The sequence below is a fragment of the Scyliorhinus torazame genome, chromosome 19 (genome assembly GCF_047496885.1).
Source record: "Scyliorhinus torazame isolate Kashiwa2021f chromosome 19, sScyTor2.1, whole genome shotgun sequence".
Lineage (NCBI taxonomy): Eukaryota > Metazoa > Chordata > Chondrichthyes > Carcharhiniformes > Scyliorhinidae > Scyliorhinus > Scyliorhinus torazame.
In genome coordinates, this window is record NC_092725.1 from 145173123 (window position 1) to 145191012 (window position 17890).

General features: G+C 49.3%; 1 protein-coding gene across 3 annotated transcripts in view; it reads right to left on the reverse strand.

The window, feature by feature from the left end:
- Positions 1-17890, reverse strand: part of LOC140396585 (uncharacterized) — a 43654-nt gene that overhangs the window by 14525 nt on the left and 11239 nt on the right. For all 3 annotated transcript variants that reach the window (XM_072485375.1, XM_072485376.1, XM_072485373.1), the window contains 2 exons: positions 14768-14908; positions 9546-9657 (listed from right to left, as the gene is read on the reverse strand). In XM_072485375.1, coding sequence (XP_072341476.1) covers positions 9546-9657; positions 14768-14908 — 253 coding nt within the window. The remainder of the gene's footprint in view (positions 1-9545; positions 9658-14767; positions 14909-17890) is intronic.

Here is a 17890-nt window from a genome sequence, read left to right on the forward strand (position 1 = left end):
AGGAAATGGAGGGGGTGGTCCGAAGGGGAGAGGAGCATCGGGTGTCGCTGTATGCGGACGACCTGTTGCTGTATGTGGCAGATCCAGTGGAGGGGATGGTGGAGGTCATGCAGGTCCTCAGGGAGTTTGGGGACTTCTCGGGCTATAAGCTCAATGTAGGGAAAAGTGAGCTCTTCGTGGTGCATCCAGGGGACCAGGGAAGAGGGATAGACGATCTACCATTGAAGAGGGCGGAAAGGAACTTTCGGTACTTTGGGATCCAGGTGGCTGGGAGTTTGGGGGCCTTGCACAAACTTAATTAGACGCGGCTGGTGGAGCAGATGGAGGAGGACGTCAAATGATGGGACATGTTGCCACTCTCGCTAGCGGGCAGGGTACAGTCGATTAAAATGATGGTCCTCCCGAGGTTTCTTTTTGTGTTCCAGTGCCTTCCTATTATGATTACCAAGGCCTTTTTTAAGAGGGTAGGCAGGAGCATCATGGGTTTTGTGTGGGCAAACAAGACCCCGAGGGTAAGGAGGGGGTTTCTTGAGCGTAGTAGGGACAGAGGAGGGCTGGCGTTGCCGAATCTGGGTGGCTACTATTGGGCAGCCAGCGTGGCGATGATCCTTAAGTGGGTGATGGAGGGAGAGGGGGCGGCATGGTAGAGGTTGGAGATGGCGTCCTGCAAAGGAACGAGCCTGAGGGCGCTGGTGACGGCACCGCTGCCACTCTCGCCGACAAGGTACACCTCTAGTCCGGTGGTGGCAGCAACGCTAAAGATCTGGGGACAGTGGAGACAACACAGGGGTGCGACGGGAGCCTCGGTGTGGTCCCCGATCAGAGATAACCATCGGTTTGTCCCAGGAAGGATGGACGGGGGGTTTCAGAGCTGGCATCGGGCAGGGATCAGGAGGATGGGGGACCTGTTTATAGATGGGACGTTTGCGAGCCTAGGGGCGCTGGAGAAGTTTTGGATACCCCCGGGAAATGCGTTCAGGTATATGCAGGTGAGGGCGTTTGTGAGGCGGCAGGTGAGGGAATTCCCGTTGCTCCCGGCACAGGGGATTCAGGACAGGGTGATTTTGGGTGTTATGGGTCGGAGAGTGCAAGGTTTCGGTGCTATATCAGGAGATGAAAGAAGAGGAGGAGGCTTTGGTAGGGGAGCTCATAGAATTAACAGTGCAGAAGGAGGCCATTCGGCCCATCGAGTCTGCACCGGCTCTTTGAAAGAGCACCCTACACAAGCCCACATCTCCACCCTATCCCCAGTAACCCCACCCAACACTGAGGGCAATTTTGAACACTAAGGGCAATTTATCACAGCCAATCCACCTAACCTGCACATCTTTGGACTGTGGGAGGAAACCGGAGCACCCGGAGGAAACCCACACACACACGGGGAGAACGTGCAGACTCCGCACAGACAGCTGAAGGGCAAATGGGAGGAGGAGTTTGGGGAGGAGATTGAAGAGGGTCTGTGGGCTGATGCCCTGAGTAGGGTTAATTCCTCTTCCTCGTGTGCCAGGCTCAGCCTGATACAGTTTAAGGTTATTCACAGAGCGCATATGACAGGGGTGAGGCTGAGTAGGTTCTTTGGGGTGGAGGACAGAAGTGGGACGTGCTCAGGAAGCCCGGTGAATCATGCCCATATGTCCTGGTCGTGCCCGGCACTGGATGGGTTCTGGAGGTGTGTCGCGAGCACTATGTCTAAGGTGGTGAAAGTCCAGGTCAAACCAAGTTGGGGGCTTGCACTATTTGGAGTGGCGGACGAGCCGGGAGTGCAGGAGGCGAAAGAGGCCGGTATTCTGGCCTTTGCGTCCCTGGTAGCCCGGCGGAGGATCTTGCTATTGTGGAAAAACGCGAAGCCCCCCAGTGTGGAAGCCTGGATAAATGACATGGCAGGGTTCATAAAGCTGGAGAGGATAAAGTTTGCCTTGAGAGGGTCTGCGCAGGAGTTCTCCAGGCGGTGGCAACCGTTCCTAGACTATCTCGCGGAGCGCTAGAAGGAGGTCGGTCAGCAGCAGCAACCCGGGGGGGAGGGGGTGGGGAGTGGAGGGGGGTGTCTCTTTCGGAGGGGGTATATGGGTGGACGGGGAAGGGGTTTTTCCTAGGGGCACTTGAAAAAGGAAAAACATAAACGTATGGGAGAGTCAATATGTGCGGGAGGAACCCATTGTACAAGTTCTGTATTATGTTGGATTGATATGTTTATGCTTTTCACAGTAACTTCATTGAAGCCTACTCGTGACAAAAAGCGATTTTCATTTCATTTCATTCATTTTGTTCTGTTCCTTCTCTTTTTCTTTTTGTTACGAGGGGCGGGGTTTAAATGGTTGAACATTTTTGTTGAAAACTTTGAATAAATATATTTTTTTTTAAAAAGAAAGGGAAGGAGAGAAAAAGGAGGTTTTAGAACATAGAACATAGAACATAATAATTCTAAGTCAAAGTGACGAACCAAATCCAGATGACTGTGAATTTGACATATCTCAAATTAAATTGGAAAATGAGGGTGTTCTTAAAAATTGGGATAAATTGTTTAGCTACCTTCCAGATGAAAAACAAACTGACCTGAAAGAGTTATTGATATCACATGGGCAAGTTTGTCGAGATAAATTGGGAAGTACTAAAATGGCTATACATGATGTAGATGTGGGAAATGCTGTTCCAATCAAACAACATCCATACAGACTTTAACCCTTTAAAATTGGCACAGGTTAACCAAGAGATTGAGCGTATGCTTAAAAATGGCATAATTGAAGTGGGTTGCAGCCAATGGAGCTCACCCATAGTGATGGTACCTAAACCAGACGGTACCCAACGGCTGTGTGTGGACTATAGAAAAGTAAATGCAGTTACAAGAAACGGACTCTTATCCTATCCCACGTTTGGAGGATTGCATTGAGAAAGTGGGACAATCAGCTTTTATTTCTAAATTGGATTTACTTAAAGGTTACTGGCAGGTACCTTTATCCGAAAGGGCGAAGGAGATTTCAGCTTTTGTGACTCCAGATGGTATATGCCAGTTCAAAGTTATGCCATTTGGCATGAAAAACGCCCCAGCCACATTTCAACGGTTAACTAACACAGTCGTTTCAGGATTACCCCATTGTGCGGTATATATCGACGATCTGGTAATTTTCAGCCAGACATGGAAAGAACATTTAAAACATCTGATGGAGTTATTCGATCGACTTCAGGAGGCGGGTTTGGTGATAAACCTAGCCAAAAGTGCATTTGGAAAAGCCCAAGTCACCTTCCTGTGCCATACAAATGGACAGGGTCGAATGGGATGTGATAACAACAGTTATTGAGGAGTTTCCAATATCCTCAAGACAAAGGGAAATAATGGGATTTCTTGGCATGAGTGGATTTGATCGAACATTTGTGAAAAATGTTTGTGGCGTGTTTGCTCCACTGATGGACTTGCTGAAGAAACGTCAAAAAATTTCAGTGGACAGCGGAGTTTCAACAGGCATTTGACGGCCTGAAAGCTGTGATAACCAATGCTCCTGTGTTGGAGAATTGCAAAGGGCTCTGTGATCAGATTGAACTAAAGTATCTGACTTTAAAGAGAAATGCTGAGGCGTAGAGGAAGGATGGATCGTGCAGAGACCTTCTTGTTCAAAGAGACTGTCAATCGAGAAGGATTCCAGTTGAAAGAACAAAAATGGACGATATTATTCTACCTGTTTGCGTGTGTTGTTTTTTTGAAACGAAAACGTATATTTACTGTGTGCGTTTCTTGAAGAATAGTGAAAAGTTGAAAAATGAAACCATCTTGAAGTTGTTGGTTTATTTTTTTTTCTTTTGGGGGAGGTGTCATGTGAGAGTACCTTTAAGAAATGGGTGTTTTTTATAGAATAGCTGTAGTGGGTGTACCTTTAAGAAATGGGTGTTTATTACTGCAGTGATGTCAGAGTGTGGGTGGAGCTGGGCGGTCTGTCTGTTTTACTTTCGTTTTTGAGCAGACTGCTACAGAGTGAGGTTTTAGTTTTGTTTTCAGAGAGAAGAGCTGCAGTGAAAGCCAGCAGATGTGCATGGATCTCTCTACAAGCTGAATAGTGTTCATTTGGGTGATTTCAAAGGGATAACTTCTCTCATTAGAGAATTTAAACCCGATCTCTGCGTTAAAGGGGTCTTTTGTCTTCTGGATGTTGTTTGGGAATTTTATTAAGGATTACTTAGTGTTGTAGTCTTTGGGGGTTGTATTTGAATTGATGGTTGCTATGATGTTCACTGTATGTTTTAAAAAGGTTAACTTGAGTTCACAGAATAAACATTGTTTTGCTTTAAAAAATACTTTTCCATTTCTGCTGTACCACACCTGTAGAGTGGGCCGTGTGCTCCCCATACCACAATCTAGTAAAAGTTGTGGGTCAGGTGAACTCCATGATACACTTTGGGGTTCTCTAAACCCTGGCCCATAACACTTTGCTGAACACCTTCAGTCTGAGCGCATTCAGGACCCTGACCTTCCCGTTTCTTGCCATTTTAACACAAGACCCTGCTCCCATGTCCACATGTCTGTCCTTGGCCGGCTGCAATGTTCCAGTGAAGCTCAACGCAAACTGGAGGAGCAACATCCCACCTTCCGGTTAGGCACGCTATAGCCTTCCGGTCTCAACATCAAATTCAACAACTTCAGATGATCAGCCCCACCTCGACCCATTTGTATTCATCCCATTTCATTTCAACTGTCTTTTACCTTTTATTTCTTTCTTGTCTTTCTTTATATATTCCCCCCCTATTTTATTTCCCCTCTCACCTTTTCTCCCCTTTGCTTCCCCCTTCCCCCCCCCCCACATCTACATTGACTCATCTTTCATTCCCTCATCCCCCACGGTATAAATATTTCCCACTTTCTCTGTCTTTCAGCTTTGTCAAAGGGTCATTGATACATTGTGGGCGGGGTGTCGGAGAATCCCTGGGGGGGTGGCACGAATCCAGCCCCGCAGCCCCGACGGCAGCTGCCGTACTCTCCGGCGCCGTTTTTCGGGCGGGGGCGGGATTCCCGCCATGCTGGTCAGGGGCCAATGGCAGCGGTCCCCCCGGTGATTCTCCGGCCCCGATGGGCCGTGTGGCCGTCCGTTTTTGGCCAGTCCCGCCGACGTGGGTTACGTATGGTGCCACACAGCGGGACCTGGCAGTTAAGTCGGCGTGGGCGGTGCTCGGAAGGGCACGAGGGGATCTGAACCCGGGGGGATCCCACGATCTTCCTTCCGCGCCAGGCCCCTGTCGGGCTCTGCAATGGTCGACGCGGGAAGAGAACCCCCCGTGCATCCGCAAAATATGATGCTCCGTCAAAAACGCACTTGGTCGGGACGGCCTCAGGATGTCACCTGAGGCCCTCCCCGATGCTCCGCCCCGGATGGGCCAAGTCCCCAATGGTGCGGGACACATGTCCTCACAATTTGAGTGACCTCGTGTGGCGGCTGCGGACTGTGTCCAGCCGCCACAGTCGGGGGGTGGGGGGGGAAGCCGTTCCGCTGGCTGAGGGGGCTGAGGCGGGGTCTGGGGGGACTGGTGGTGGGTGACAGGGCACAGTTTTTGGCAGGCCGGTTCCGTGGAAAGCTGGCACCATGTTGTACAGGGCGGCTGCCGCAGGTCTCCACTGTGTGCATGGGCAGCCATGGACCCAGCCATTCTGCGGCCGTAGCTGCAGGTAAAGCCGGGAGCTTTACGCGGCCCGGCTGCTAGCCCCCCACCGGGCGGAGCATCAGTGCGGGCATGGAGCCGACTTTCTGGTTGTAAGACCAGACGGATCCTGCAGGCATAGCCGCAGAATCGGAGAATCCAGCCCGACGTGCTCTCACTATTGGAGAATGGTAGCCAGTCGGCGCTGCCACTGGGAACAGCACCTAGGTGCGAGTCTCACTCCTTAACGATGCAAATTTATGCATGGGGGTGGGTTCACCGTATTCCAGCTGAATCCTGGTATCGGGCTGCCATTTTGAGCGGTCGCCTGGTCACAAAACCGGCAGGCCCCCTCTATCCCCACAAAGAAAAACCTGCCTCCCAGCATCCTCATTAACCGCCGCCACCCCACCAGACCCCCTCGGGACACCACATCAGACACCCCGGTCAGTCCCCACCCCCGGCATTGCCAATCGTGCACTGCCCCCTGGCACCTACACCCTGGCAGTGAAACCGGGCCTGGCATCGCTGACCCCAAGGGGTGTCAAGAGGGTCAAGACTCTGTTAAAATGCCCCACTGCTGCTGCCAGGCTGTGTGTGGGGGGGGGGTCAAAGGTCCTGGAGGGTGGGTGGGCTCGGGCTGAGGGCGACGGGTTGACCCCGGGAGCCCCGGGTCCAGGGTCCCATCTGCCCCTCCCAGCCCTGGCCAACCTGAAGATCACTTTGGCATGGCGATGGCGGGCAGCGTTCGGATCAACAGCATCCTCCTGGAGGGTTTCAAATCTGAGTCCAGGCAGCTCACTGAGGAAGCAATGCAGAAACACGTTCCTAACATCTGCTCCCTCAGACAAAAGCCTTCAAAACAGCAGCTGTGACCAATGTCAGAGGCTTCCTGGAAGGACCACAACACTTGAAAAGGCTTCAAATCCCCTGAGTCCCTTTGAAATGCTAAACTTCCATTCAATTTCTCAGTGAAATACCTTTCACTGTGATTGCCAGTTTAATGGATCAGGCGGAACCGCCTGGCGGACTGCTTATTGATCTTACCCTTCATGCTTAAATGCATCTCAAATACTCTGCTTCGATGCTAACCGTAATGTTTATGAATACTCTTGCTATGATTGACAGCTCCTCACCACATCAAAGGAGCAAAGTGGTTTCACTTCCTTTTTTATCATGGCAGTAAATGCTTAGATCCTCCGTCAGTCAGAACGAAGGTTCTGGTGCCCGGCGCCAAACCCATTTTTCGGGGGACGCTCCATTCTGCGGCCGATCGCGGAATGGAGAATCCCGGCCATCTTAAAAATTATTTTACCTGACAGATATTCGGACACTACAATCATAGAGAAACTCTTCAGAATCAACATGTATCTTAAACAAAAGCTCAATACTAATAATGTACAGCTCAAATCAGGTAGTTTCTCATTATAATGCTGGTTAAATATCCACCTTTGTACTTCTGGACTGCCAAGTATTATGGTGCCCAGTGTTGGGTGAAAATGGACCCTATTATCTCATTTCATCAGGTGACACAGTGGTTAGCACTACTGCCTCACAGCGCCAGGAACCCCGGTTCAATTCTAACCTTGGGTCACTGTCTGCGGGGTTTGCAGTTTTGCCCCGTGACTGCGTGGGTTTCCTCAGGGTTCTCCGGTTTCCTCCCACAGTCCAAAGATGTGCAAGTTAGGTGGATTGGCCGTGATAAATTGCCCCTAAATTGCCCCTTAGTGTCCAAAGAGAATACTGAGATTCAGGCTACTAGACTAGAAGGGCTTGAGGTTCATAAGGAGGAGCTGTTAACAATTCTGGAAAGGGTGAAAATAGATAAGTCCCCTGGGCTGGATGGGATTTATCCTAGGATTCTTTGGGAAGCTAGGGAGGAGATTGCTGAGCCTTTGGCTTTGATCTTTACGTCATCTTTCTCAACAGGAATAGTGCCAGAAGACTGGAGGATAGCAAATGTTGTCCCCTTGTTCAAGAAGGGGAGTAGAGACAACCCCGGTAACTATAGACCAGTGAGCCTTACTTCTGTTGTGGGCAAAATCTTGGAAAGGTTTATAAGAGATAGGGTGTATAATCATCTGGAAAGGAATAATTTGATTAGACATAGTCAACACGGTTTCGTGAAGGGTAGGTCGTGTCTCACAAACCTTATTGAGTTCTTTGAGAAGGTGACCAAACAGGTGGATGAGGGTAAAGCAGTTGATGTGGTGTATATGGATTTCAGTAAAGCGTTTGATAAAGTTCCCCACGGTAGGCTACTGCAGAAAATACGGAGGCATGGGATTCAGGGAGATTTAGCAGTTTGGATCAGAAATTGGCTAGCTGGAAGAAGACAAAGGGTGGTGGTTGATGGGAAGTGTTCAGACTGGAGTCCAGTTACTTGTGGTGTACCACAAGGATCTGTTTTGGGGCTGTTTGTCATTTTTATAAATGACCTGGAGGAGGGCGTAGAAGGATTGGTGAGTAAATTTGCAGATGACACTAAAGTCGGTGGAGTTGTGGACAGTGTGGAAGGATGTTACAAGTTACAGAGGGACATAGATAAGCTGCAGCGCTGGGCTGAGAGGTGGCAAATGGAGTTTAATACAGAAAAGTGTGAGGTGATTCATTTTGGAAGGAACAACAGGAAGACAGAGTACTGGGCTAATGGTAAGATTCTTGGCAGTGTGGATGAGCAGAGAGATCTCGGTGTCCATGTACATAGATCCCTGAAAGTTGCCACTCAGGTTGAGAGGGTTGTTAAGAAGGCATACGGTGTGTTAGCTTTTATTGGTAGAGGGATTGAGTTTCGGAGCCATGAGGTCATGTTGCAGCTGTACAAAACTCTGGTGCGGCCGCATTTAGAATATTGCGTGCAATTCTGGTCGCCGCGTTATATGAAGGATGTGGAAGCATTGAAAAGGGTGCAGAGGAGATTTACCAGAATGTTGCCTGGTATGGAGGGAAGATCTTATGAGGAAAGGCTGAGGGACTTGAGGCTGTTTTCATTAGAGAGAAGAAGGTTAAGAGGTGACTTAATTGAGGCATACAAGATGATCAGAGGATTGGATAGGGTGGACAGTGAGAGCCTTTTTCCTCGGATGATGATGTCTAGCACGAGGGGACATAGCTTTAAATTGAGGGGAAATAGATATAAGACAGATATCAGAGGTAGGTTCTTTACTCAGAGTAGTAAGGGCGTGGAATGCCCTGCCTGCAACAGTAGTGGACTCGCCAACACTAAGGACATTCAAATGGTCATTGGCTAGACATATGGACGATAAGGGAATAGTGTAGATGGGCTTTAGAGTGGTTTCACAGGTCGGCGCAACATCGAGGGCCGAAGGGCCTGTACTGCGCGGTAATGTTCTATGTTCTATTAAAAGGTTAGGTGGGTTACAGGGATAGGGTGTGGGAGTGGGCCGAGGTAGGGGGCTCTTTCAGAGGGTCGGTGCAGACTTGATGGGCCAAATGGCCTCCTTCTGCACTGTAGAGATTCTATTCCGTTCTAACTATTTGGGCGGCACAGTGACACAGTGTTTAGCACTGCTGCCTCACAGCCCCAGGAACCCCAATTCAATTCCAACCTTGGGTCACTGCCTGTGCGGAGTCTGCACGTCCTCCCCGTGTGTGCGTGGGTTTCCTCCGGGTGCTCCGGTTTCCTCCCACAGTCCAAAGATGTAGATTGGCCATGATAAAATTGCCTTTTAACATCCAAAAGGTTAGCTGGGGTTACTGGAATACGGGTATGGGGTGGGGGCATGGGCCTATGTAGGGTGCTCTTTCCAAGGGGTGGTGCAGACTCGATGGGCCGAATGGCCTCCTTCTGCACTGTGGGGATTCTACGACTCAGAATCATACTAAATGTGAACCGACACCTTCATGCTTCTGAAATTCATGTGCAAGTATGAGACATCATAAAACAGTTTACAATCTGAATGTACCTTCAGAATTGATGTTCACACAGTTTTCGATCTCTGTTTCATCGTCAGGTTGGTTTTCACACCATTTTCCGAAATCCAACATGGATCCATCAGTCCACAGATAAGTGCCCTCCTTCATCAGAAATAATTTTATTCAGGATATCAATATCCATCAAAATATCAGTCACAACATGAAGCTGGAAATTACAGTCAGCATCACTGGGAACGTTACGCCTCGACCACGACACGTACAACAAAACCCGTGTTTATACAGGAACGTGAGCAATGTTCCTCAGAATCCCCTGTCAAAAAATAGATAAGAATCCAAAGAGGGGGTGATCTGGGTGAGCAAAAAGTGATTCAAGAGGGCATGAGGATGACCTTAAGGATAAACAAGAAGTGAAGAGGTTTGCGGAGAGCATCACAGATCACGAGCTTTAGGTTTCTGAAGGCGCTGTTGTCAATCGTAAGGCAAAGGAAGTGGAAGAAACCAATAGAGGCCAAAATCAGAGGGAAGTAAAGTTTGAGTTTGAAGGTGTTTGTGGGGATCGCAGTGGTGATGGGGAAGAATCTTTGTGAATTTTTGGGAAAGAATCAGAAATTCAGTTTGGTCCTGGTTAGCCTGAGAGATCAGGGGGAGAATTGATGCCAAGGTTACAGAATTAGTGCCTGGAAGGGAAAATAAGGGGCTGGATTCCCCCATTTGCAGACGAAATGCTGATGGCGGCGGGGGAATTGTTGCATTTTACACCAGAAGAAACGTTGCAACAGCTGCCCTGATTCTGGGACCATCGGGGAGCTGACAGCCACACCGGTCCCCGGCTCCCACGGCAAAAACGGCTGGAGAATGGCCAGGTCCGTGGCAGACTACCCCCCATCAGTCCCCCAGCCCTTGCCGAAGCCCCCCCCCCCCCCCGCCCACCCCCGACTGTGACGGCACTGGATACAGTCTGCAGCCGCCATGTGGGGTCGATGAAAAAAAATAGCAGATGTGTTCCACGCCTTCGGGAACTTGGCCCATCGGGGGCGGAGCATTGGGGAGGGGCTTCTGATGACGCGCCAACGCCTTTCCAACTGGCGCGTGAAGCGATGGCGCCATTTCAGAGGGGATGGAGACTCAGAAACTGGCATCAAACCGGCGGCGCCCCCGGTTTGGGCGTCAGAAGGGATTCTCCTCCCGATTGACGATCATGATATCAGCGTCAGGAACGGAGAATCCCGCCTATGATAACTTTGGAGCTTTCCATTTTGTCGATTTAGACGTGATGATGGATGGGAAGATTGACTCCTGCCTGGCGGTGAGGTGAGTTTTCAGCTCATTAATCACGCATCAGTGAAGAATTTGTTGAATCTCATCACAGGGCAATCAGTGATTGTCTGCTCTGCTGTTTCTCGATTGTAAAGCCGCCATAGTCCCGGATGACCATAGGCTGCTTTCCCCTTTGAGGGGGGAGAGCTGACTGGTGGTGATTTAACCTGAGGGTCATCACACCTCAGGCGAGAGGCAAGGTTGAGAAGGCGGGGCCTTCATGAATAACCTCAGCCGGTACGGTGATTGAACCCACGCTGCTGGCCTCGCCCTGCATCATGAACCAGCTGGCCAGCCCACTGAGCTAAACCAGACCCCAGTCAAGTTGTCACTTGGCTAGACAGCTGGTCTGGTGGAGTCCGATGATGAGCCTCTCAAATCAGCCCTAAGACTAACAGTGGAGATGTAAATACAGGCAGGGGAACATCAGACAGAGTTGCCAGAAGCAGTCACCAGACTGAATGAAGAATGAAGAAGTTTGTCAGATATCTATCTCCAGCATTTTAGTGTATCAAAGACTCCATCAAAGAACTAACCATCTACCCCCTGAGGGACCTTAAAGATATCAATGTCCATGCAAGTGACTCACGATGCAAGAACCATGAGAGCCCGCAGGGTATAGAGCACAAACATGCATGATCCGCATTCTATCATCACTGAACGTTTAGAGAGTGAAATCTTTTAGTTTATCAATCACATTGGTTGCTTCCAGAGAGCTCTCAAGGTCATATGAGTGCAGCAATTCCCACAGTTCTAGCCGTCTAGCTTGCTTTGCCCATGTGGAACTGCAGGTAATTGAATCGGGCATCAATCACCTCCCTTTTGTATTTATGAGTTACTGATTAGGAGATACTGCAAGGTCCATATTGGAACGATCCACTGGTCAAAGGGCTGCAGCAACCTTGAGGGATACTGTCATTCGATGATCTCCAAGACCTTGCAATGTGAATCCTCATGGAGAATGCAGCAAATATGAGTTATATCACATCCCTAGACAAGCGAAGGCATTGGCAGCTCTGTCTTTCACTGATCTCCATGCATGAACTGCATCTTCTGATGATCCTTGATAGAACAGAATATGTTAGTGGATTTGGTCCTTCCACATCAATGTTCAGATCTTTCTGGGACCACAGGGTTCTTGTACCTCAGGATAATGGTGCTTCCAGTCATCTCCAAGTTATCAAGAAGGTAGCAGTTTGCATTTTCCACTTCTCCTTGTGTCTGTTGACCAATATATTTGAGACATCATTGCACCTTACCTTTGAAGGTTCTCCCTCCATCTGCAAGCTAGAAAACCAGTGTGAAGCCCATTTGGGCTGCCCTCAATCTAGACATGACACCCGAGGTCACCCCTTGCAGTGGAAGCACATCCTGAAGGTCCACATGTGGCCGAACACCCCGCTCCAATATGACTGTGCATTTACAAAGAGGATGTGGATCAGGGTGAGTGCACCCATGTGTTCTAACCTCAGTCAGGCTAATGTCAGTTTAGCCTCGACACTGGGCTAGCCTTGTTCCAATGACATGATGATCTTTATACCCTGTAAGCCATGGTCATTAACATGGGAATATTGATTCTTGTAGAGCACATGTAGCTTCTGTCCAACAGCTCTGGCCTTTGGCTGTTTCATGCTTTTACAGAAACACACGGCCAATCAGGGTGACTCAAATCTATCTCCAAAACAAGAGATTCTCACCTGAATGTGCACCATTAGTAAAGGAGCAATAGTCCGCCAATGGGCATTGGACCCACAACAACAGTGCTCAGATGAACATTGATCTTGATGTCTTTAGCAGATAATTATCCGGGTTCCCACCTTCAATCTGCCAAAGTTTTAGTTGTTGGCTCCTCCCACATGCCTCAGACCTCTCCCCGAGGGATTTTTTTCAAGTGTTATTTTTCAAAGTGTTATTCCAAGGTAATAATGGAACTTCTGGACTTCTTAATGGGAAGCCAGCTTCCAATCTCCAATATCACCCGTCAGATTCACCCCATTGTCACAAAGTTCCCTGACTTCCTATTACACTCCAGCCTTCCTCTGGTAGCTTTGAGCCCCCCCAAAAAATATTGTATATGTCTTCCACCTTTCCACCTGGTCTTGCCTCGGGGCACCAGCTTGGCCAGAGAGTCAGAGGAGGATCTATATGTCACAGGAAAGCTTTTAAATCTCAGTGAAAGCAGCATTGACATACCCCAATTTCATCGATGAAGTGAAGTTCACCAGGTTCACACCTCATGGCAATCCTGGAGATGGCATTCGGAATGGAGGCCACCCAGCAATCCTGGGGATGGCATTCGGAATGGAGGCCAGCCAGCAATCCTGGGCTGCTGAATGAAGTTGGTGGGGGGGCATCTCCAGGTGGATCTTCAGATTCACTCATTAAGGAGGTCCACTTTCCAGTCTCAGAGTGTTCCTGGAGATCCATCTTCTTTCTTCACTGATGCATGAGTGAAGTTGGTTATGATTTCTACATGGCACCCAGATATGTTGGCCGCACGCATGGTATCGTGACCACCGCACCAGGGAATATGGCGTTAAACGCCCAGGTGTATAATTAGTGAGATTTGGGCTGGAGGTGATGGCGTGGCTTTCCATTGGCCTCTGCAGTGGCAAACACTCCCCGTTTCCACCCCCGCCTCATGCCTTCATCCCAGATGGAATAATTCCAACCTGGGTCTCAGCCAGGACTGGGTGCCAGCAATCTAACATCATTCAATCAGTGGAGCTGTCTACAGAGATAGTGGAGAAACAGAACTCAGTATTGTCAATGTTTCTTTGAATGATTCACTTCAAGGCAGCTTGTCGATGTGGGAGAAAGGGGCAAGGATGGGTGTTTGGGGTTTCTCGAGGTAACTGGATGGTATGTTACAAAGTACATAACAATCTTCATCGAGATAAGATTGGAATCAAGAAAGAGCAATTCCAATAATTGGATAACATAGGATGGATTTCTTGGGAAGGAGGAGGTGCGGGATAGGAGGATAGAGGAAAGTGCTGCGATTGGGGTCCAGGGGAGGGGTTAGAGGGCGGGGCTGTGATTGGGGTCCGGGGAGGGGTGGGAGGGGGTTCATGGGGGGGTGGTGTTTAGAGTGCGGTGCTGTGATTGTCTGGGGTCCAGGGGAGGGGTGGGGGCGGGACAGTGGGGGGGGGGGGTTAGAGGGCGGTGCTGTGATTGGGGTCCGGGGAGGGGTGGGGGGGTCAGGGGGTGGGTTGGTTTAGAGTGTGGCGCTGTGATTGTCTGGGGTCCAGGGGGAGGGGTGGGGGGGGGGTTAGAGGGCGGTGCTGTGATTGGGGTCCGGGGAGGGGTGGGGGGGGCAGGGGGGGGTTGGTTTAGAGTGCGGCACTGTGATTGTCCGGGGTCCAGGGGGGGAGGGGTGGGGGGGGTTAGAGGGCGGTGCTGTGATTGTCTGGGGTCAGGGGGGAGGGGTGGGGGGGGGGTAGAGGGCGGTACTGTGATTGGGGTCCAGGGGAGGGGTGGAGGGGGGCGGGGGGGGGGGGTTGGTGGTTTAGAGTGCGGTGCTGTGATTGTCTGGGGTCCAGGGGGGGAGGGGTGGGGGTTGGGGAAAGTGGGGGGGGGGGGTTAGAGGGCGGTGCTGTGATTGGGGTCCAGGGGAGGGGTGGGGGATGTAGGGGGGTGGATTGGTTTAGAGTGAGGTGCTGTGATTGTCTGGGGTCTGGGGGGGAGGGGTGGGGGGGACAGTGGGGGGGGCGGGTTAGAGGGCGGTGCTGCGATTGGGGTCCAGGGGAGGGGTGGGGGATGTGGGAGGGGGATTGGTTTAGAGTGAGGTGCTGTGATTGTCTGGATTATTTATATTACAAATTCTGTTGCTTCATTCATGGTAAACGATGATATTTGGAGAAACAGGGAGATGATTGGTTAATATATGAATGTTGCTGTGACAGTAAATGTCCAATCATTTCATCAGCTTTACCTTGTGGCAATCACTCAGACCAATCCAAGCACTCGGTTCCGCTGGATTCTTTTGCTTTATCAAACCTCGAATGAACTGATTGTCATCGTCGCCGTGGATGGAGGTGAGATGTGTGCCTGCTGCATAGTTTTGACACGCCATCTTGAAATTGAAATAAAATGTTGTGTGATCTATTTTTCATTGCTCATGTTCCATTCCATCACCTTTAATGTGGCCGCAGCTTCCCACCCATTTTCAATAAAGACAAAACTACTAATATCTCCAGCAGGATTGTTGTGAGGTGCCTGGGCTCTGGAGGATTGCTCTGATGTGTGTCTGCTATCCTCCCGATCCCTTTAGATCAGTGCTAAGAGCTCCCTATGAGAAGCCAGACAAAGCCAGGTAAATTTGGCAGCTTGCAGTGGAGATCAGTTAGACCTGTGAAGAGAGAGGACAGCATCCACTCAGGCCACAATATGTCCATGGAAATTGTGCCCCCATGCCCCCAAAGCCTCTAGCTTCTTGGCTTCTCTCCCCCTTTCAACTTCCACTACTGGGGCCTTGAGCACTATAGCCATGAACTTCAAAGTCCTCTCTCCTCCACTGGACTTCATCTATTTAATGTCTTCTTGGAGATGATTGTAGTATTGACAGCTTCCTTCTATGGGGTGCATCTCCTATTTAACAGGAGCAAAGCTGCCAAGGTGCAGACTGGCCGGACATGTGATAACGAAGCAGGCTGCTATTGGAGTGTTCATCGGCCACCAGAGTGCGGCCCATTGGCGGAACGCTACAATTAGGCAACTGAGGAGGTGAAACGAAATTTGTCTGCTGCCCGCCTGGGACATCCCACACCAGAAAGTGGGAGGGAATTGATTCTGAGCACCATGCGCAAAATCCTGGGAGATTGACCAGTCAATCATTATATATTTACACATTTAATTATATATTTAGAGATAAATCCTGGGAGTTCTCGCTGGACAACAATTTCAAGTCTTGCTTCGAAGCCAAGGAATGAAGTTTGAAGAATATAAAAATCTTAACCTTATCCAAGCTCTGATTTTGTCAGCACTCCACCGTCTATCCGCCTTTCCTGAAAGTGCCGACCTGTGCAGCAATGATTAAATCAACTCTGCTCGTTCTTTTATTCTATTGATCAATCTTTCGGAATTATCACGTGATCCGTTCCTCCAACAAGAGGTAACGCCGCTGCAGTTATTAATCCAGTCCAAAAAGAGGACTGAATCTGATATCTTGCATTATTTAGTTGCATTCTTAACATAAGAACATAAGAACTAGGAGCAGGAGTAGGCCATCTGGCCCCTCGAGCCTGCTCCGCCATTTAATGAGATCATGGCTGATCTTTGTGGACTCAGCTCCACTTTCCAGCCCGAACACCATATCCCCAAATCCCTTTATTCTTTATCATAGATTATCATAGAATTCATAGAATTTACAGTGCCGAAGGAGGCCATTCAGCCCATCGAGTCTGCACCGGCTCCTGGAAAGAGCACCCCACCCTAGGTCAACACCTCCATTCTATCCCCATAACCCAGTAACCTCACCCCACACTAAGGGCAATTTATCATGGCCAATCCACCTAACCTACACATCTTTGGACTGTGGGAGGAAACCGGAGCACCCGGAGGAAACCCACGCAGACACAGGGAGGATGTGCAGTCTCCGCACAGACAGTGACCCAAGCCGGAATCGAACCTGGGATCCTGGAGCTGTGAAGCAATTGAGCTATCCACAATGCTACCGTGCTGCCCAATTACCTTTAGAAAGGTATCTATCTTTTTCTTAAAAACGTTTAAAGGAGGAGCCTCAACAGCTTCACTGGGCAAGGAATTCCAGAGATTCACAACCCTTTGGGTGAAGAAGTTCCTCCTAAACTCGGTCCTAAATCTACTTCCCCTTATTTTGAGGCTATGCCCCTTCGTTCTGCTTTCCCCGACCAGTGGAAACAACCTGCCCGCTTCTATCCTATCTATTCCCTTCATAATTTTATATGTTTCAATAAGATCCCCCCGCATCCTTCTAAACTCCAATGAGTACAGTCCCAGTCTACTCAACCTCTCGTCATAATCTAATCCCCTGCACAGCAGCATGTTTTAACATCTTACCGTTTAAATAATAATCTATTCTGCTGTTATTCCTCCCAAAATGGATAGCCTCACACTTGGCAACATTGAATTCCATCTGCCAGACCCTAGCCCATTCACCTAACCTATCCAAATCCTTCTGAAGACTTCCGGTATCCTCTGCACTTTTTGCTTTACCACTCATCTTAGTGTCGTCTGCAAACTTTGCCACATTGCCCTTGGTCCCCAACTCCAAATCATCTATGTAAATTGTGAACAACTGCGGGCCCAACACTGATCCTTGAGGGACCCCACTAGTTACAGGTTGCCAACCAGAGAAACACCCATTTATCCCCACTCTCTGCTTTCTGTTAGTTAACCAATCCTCTACCCATGCTACCACTTTACCCTCAATGCCATGCATCTTTAGTTTATGCAGCAACCTTTTGTGTGGCATCTTGTCAAAAGCTTTCTGGAAATCAGGATATACCACATCCATTGGCTCCCTGTTATCTACTGCACTGGTAACGTCCTCAAAAAATTCTACCAAATTAGTCAGACACGACCTACCCTTTATGAACCCAGGCTGCGTCTGCCCAATGGGACAATTTCCCTCAAGGTGCCCCGCTATTTCCTCCTTGATGATAGATTCCAGCATTTTCCCTACAACCAAAGTTAAGCTTACCGGCCTATAATTACCCGCTTTCTGCCGACCTCCTTTTTTAAACAGTGGTGTCACGTTTGCTACTTTCCAATCCTCTGGGACCACCCCAGAGTCTAGTGAATTTTGATAAATTATCACTAGTGCGTTTACAATTTCCCTAGCCATCTCTTTTAACACTCTGGGATGCATCCCATCAGGGCCAGGAGACTTGTCTACCTTTAGCCCCATTAGCTTGCCTAATACTGCCTTCTTAGTGATTACAATCATCTCAAGATCCGCACCTATCATATCCTTATTTCCATCAGTCACTGGCATGTTATTTGTGTCCTCCACTGTGAAGACTGACCCAAAAAACCTGTTCAGCACCTCAGCCATTTCCCCGTCTCCTATTATTAA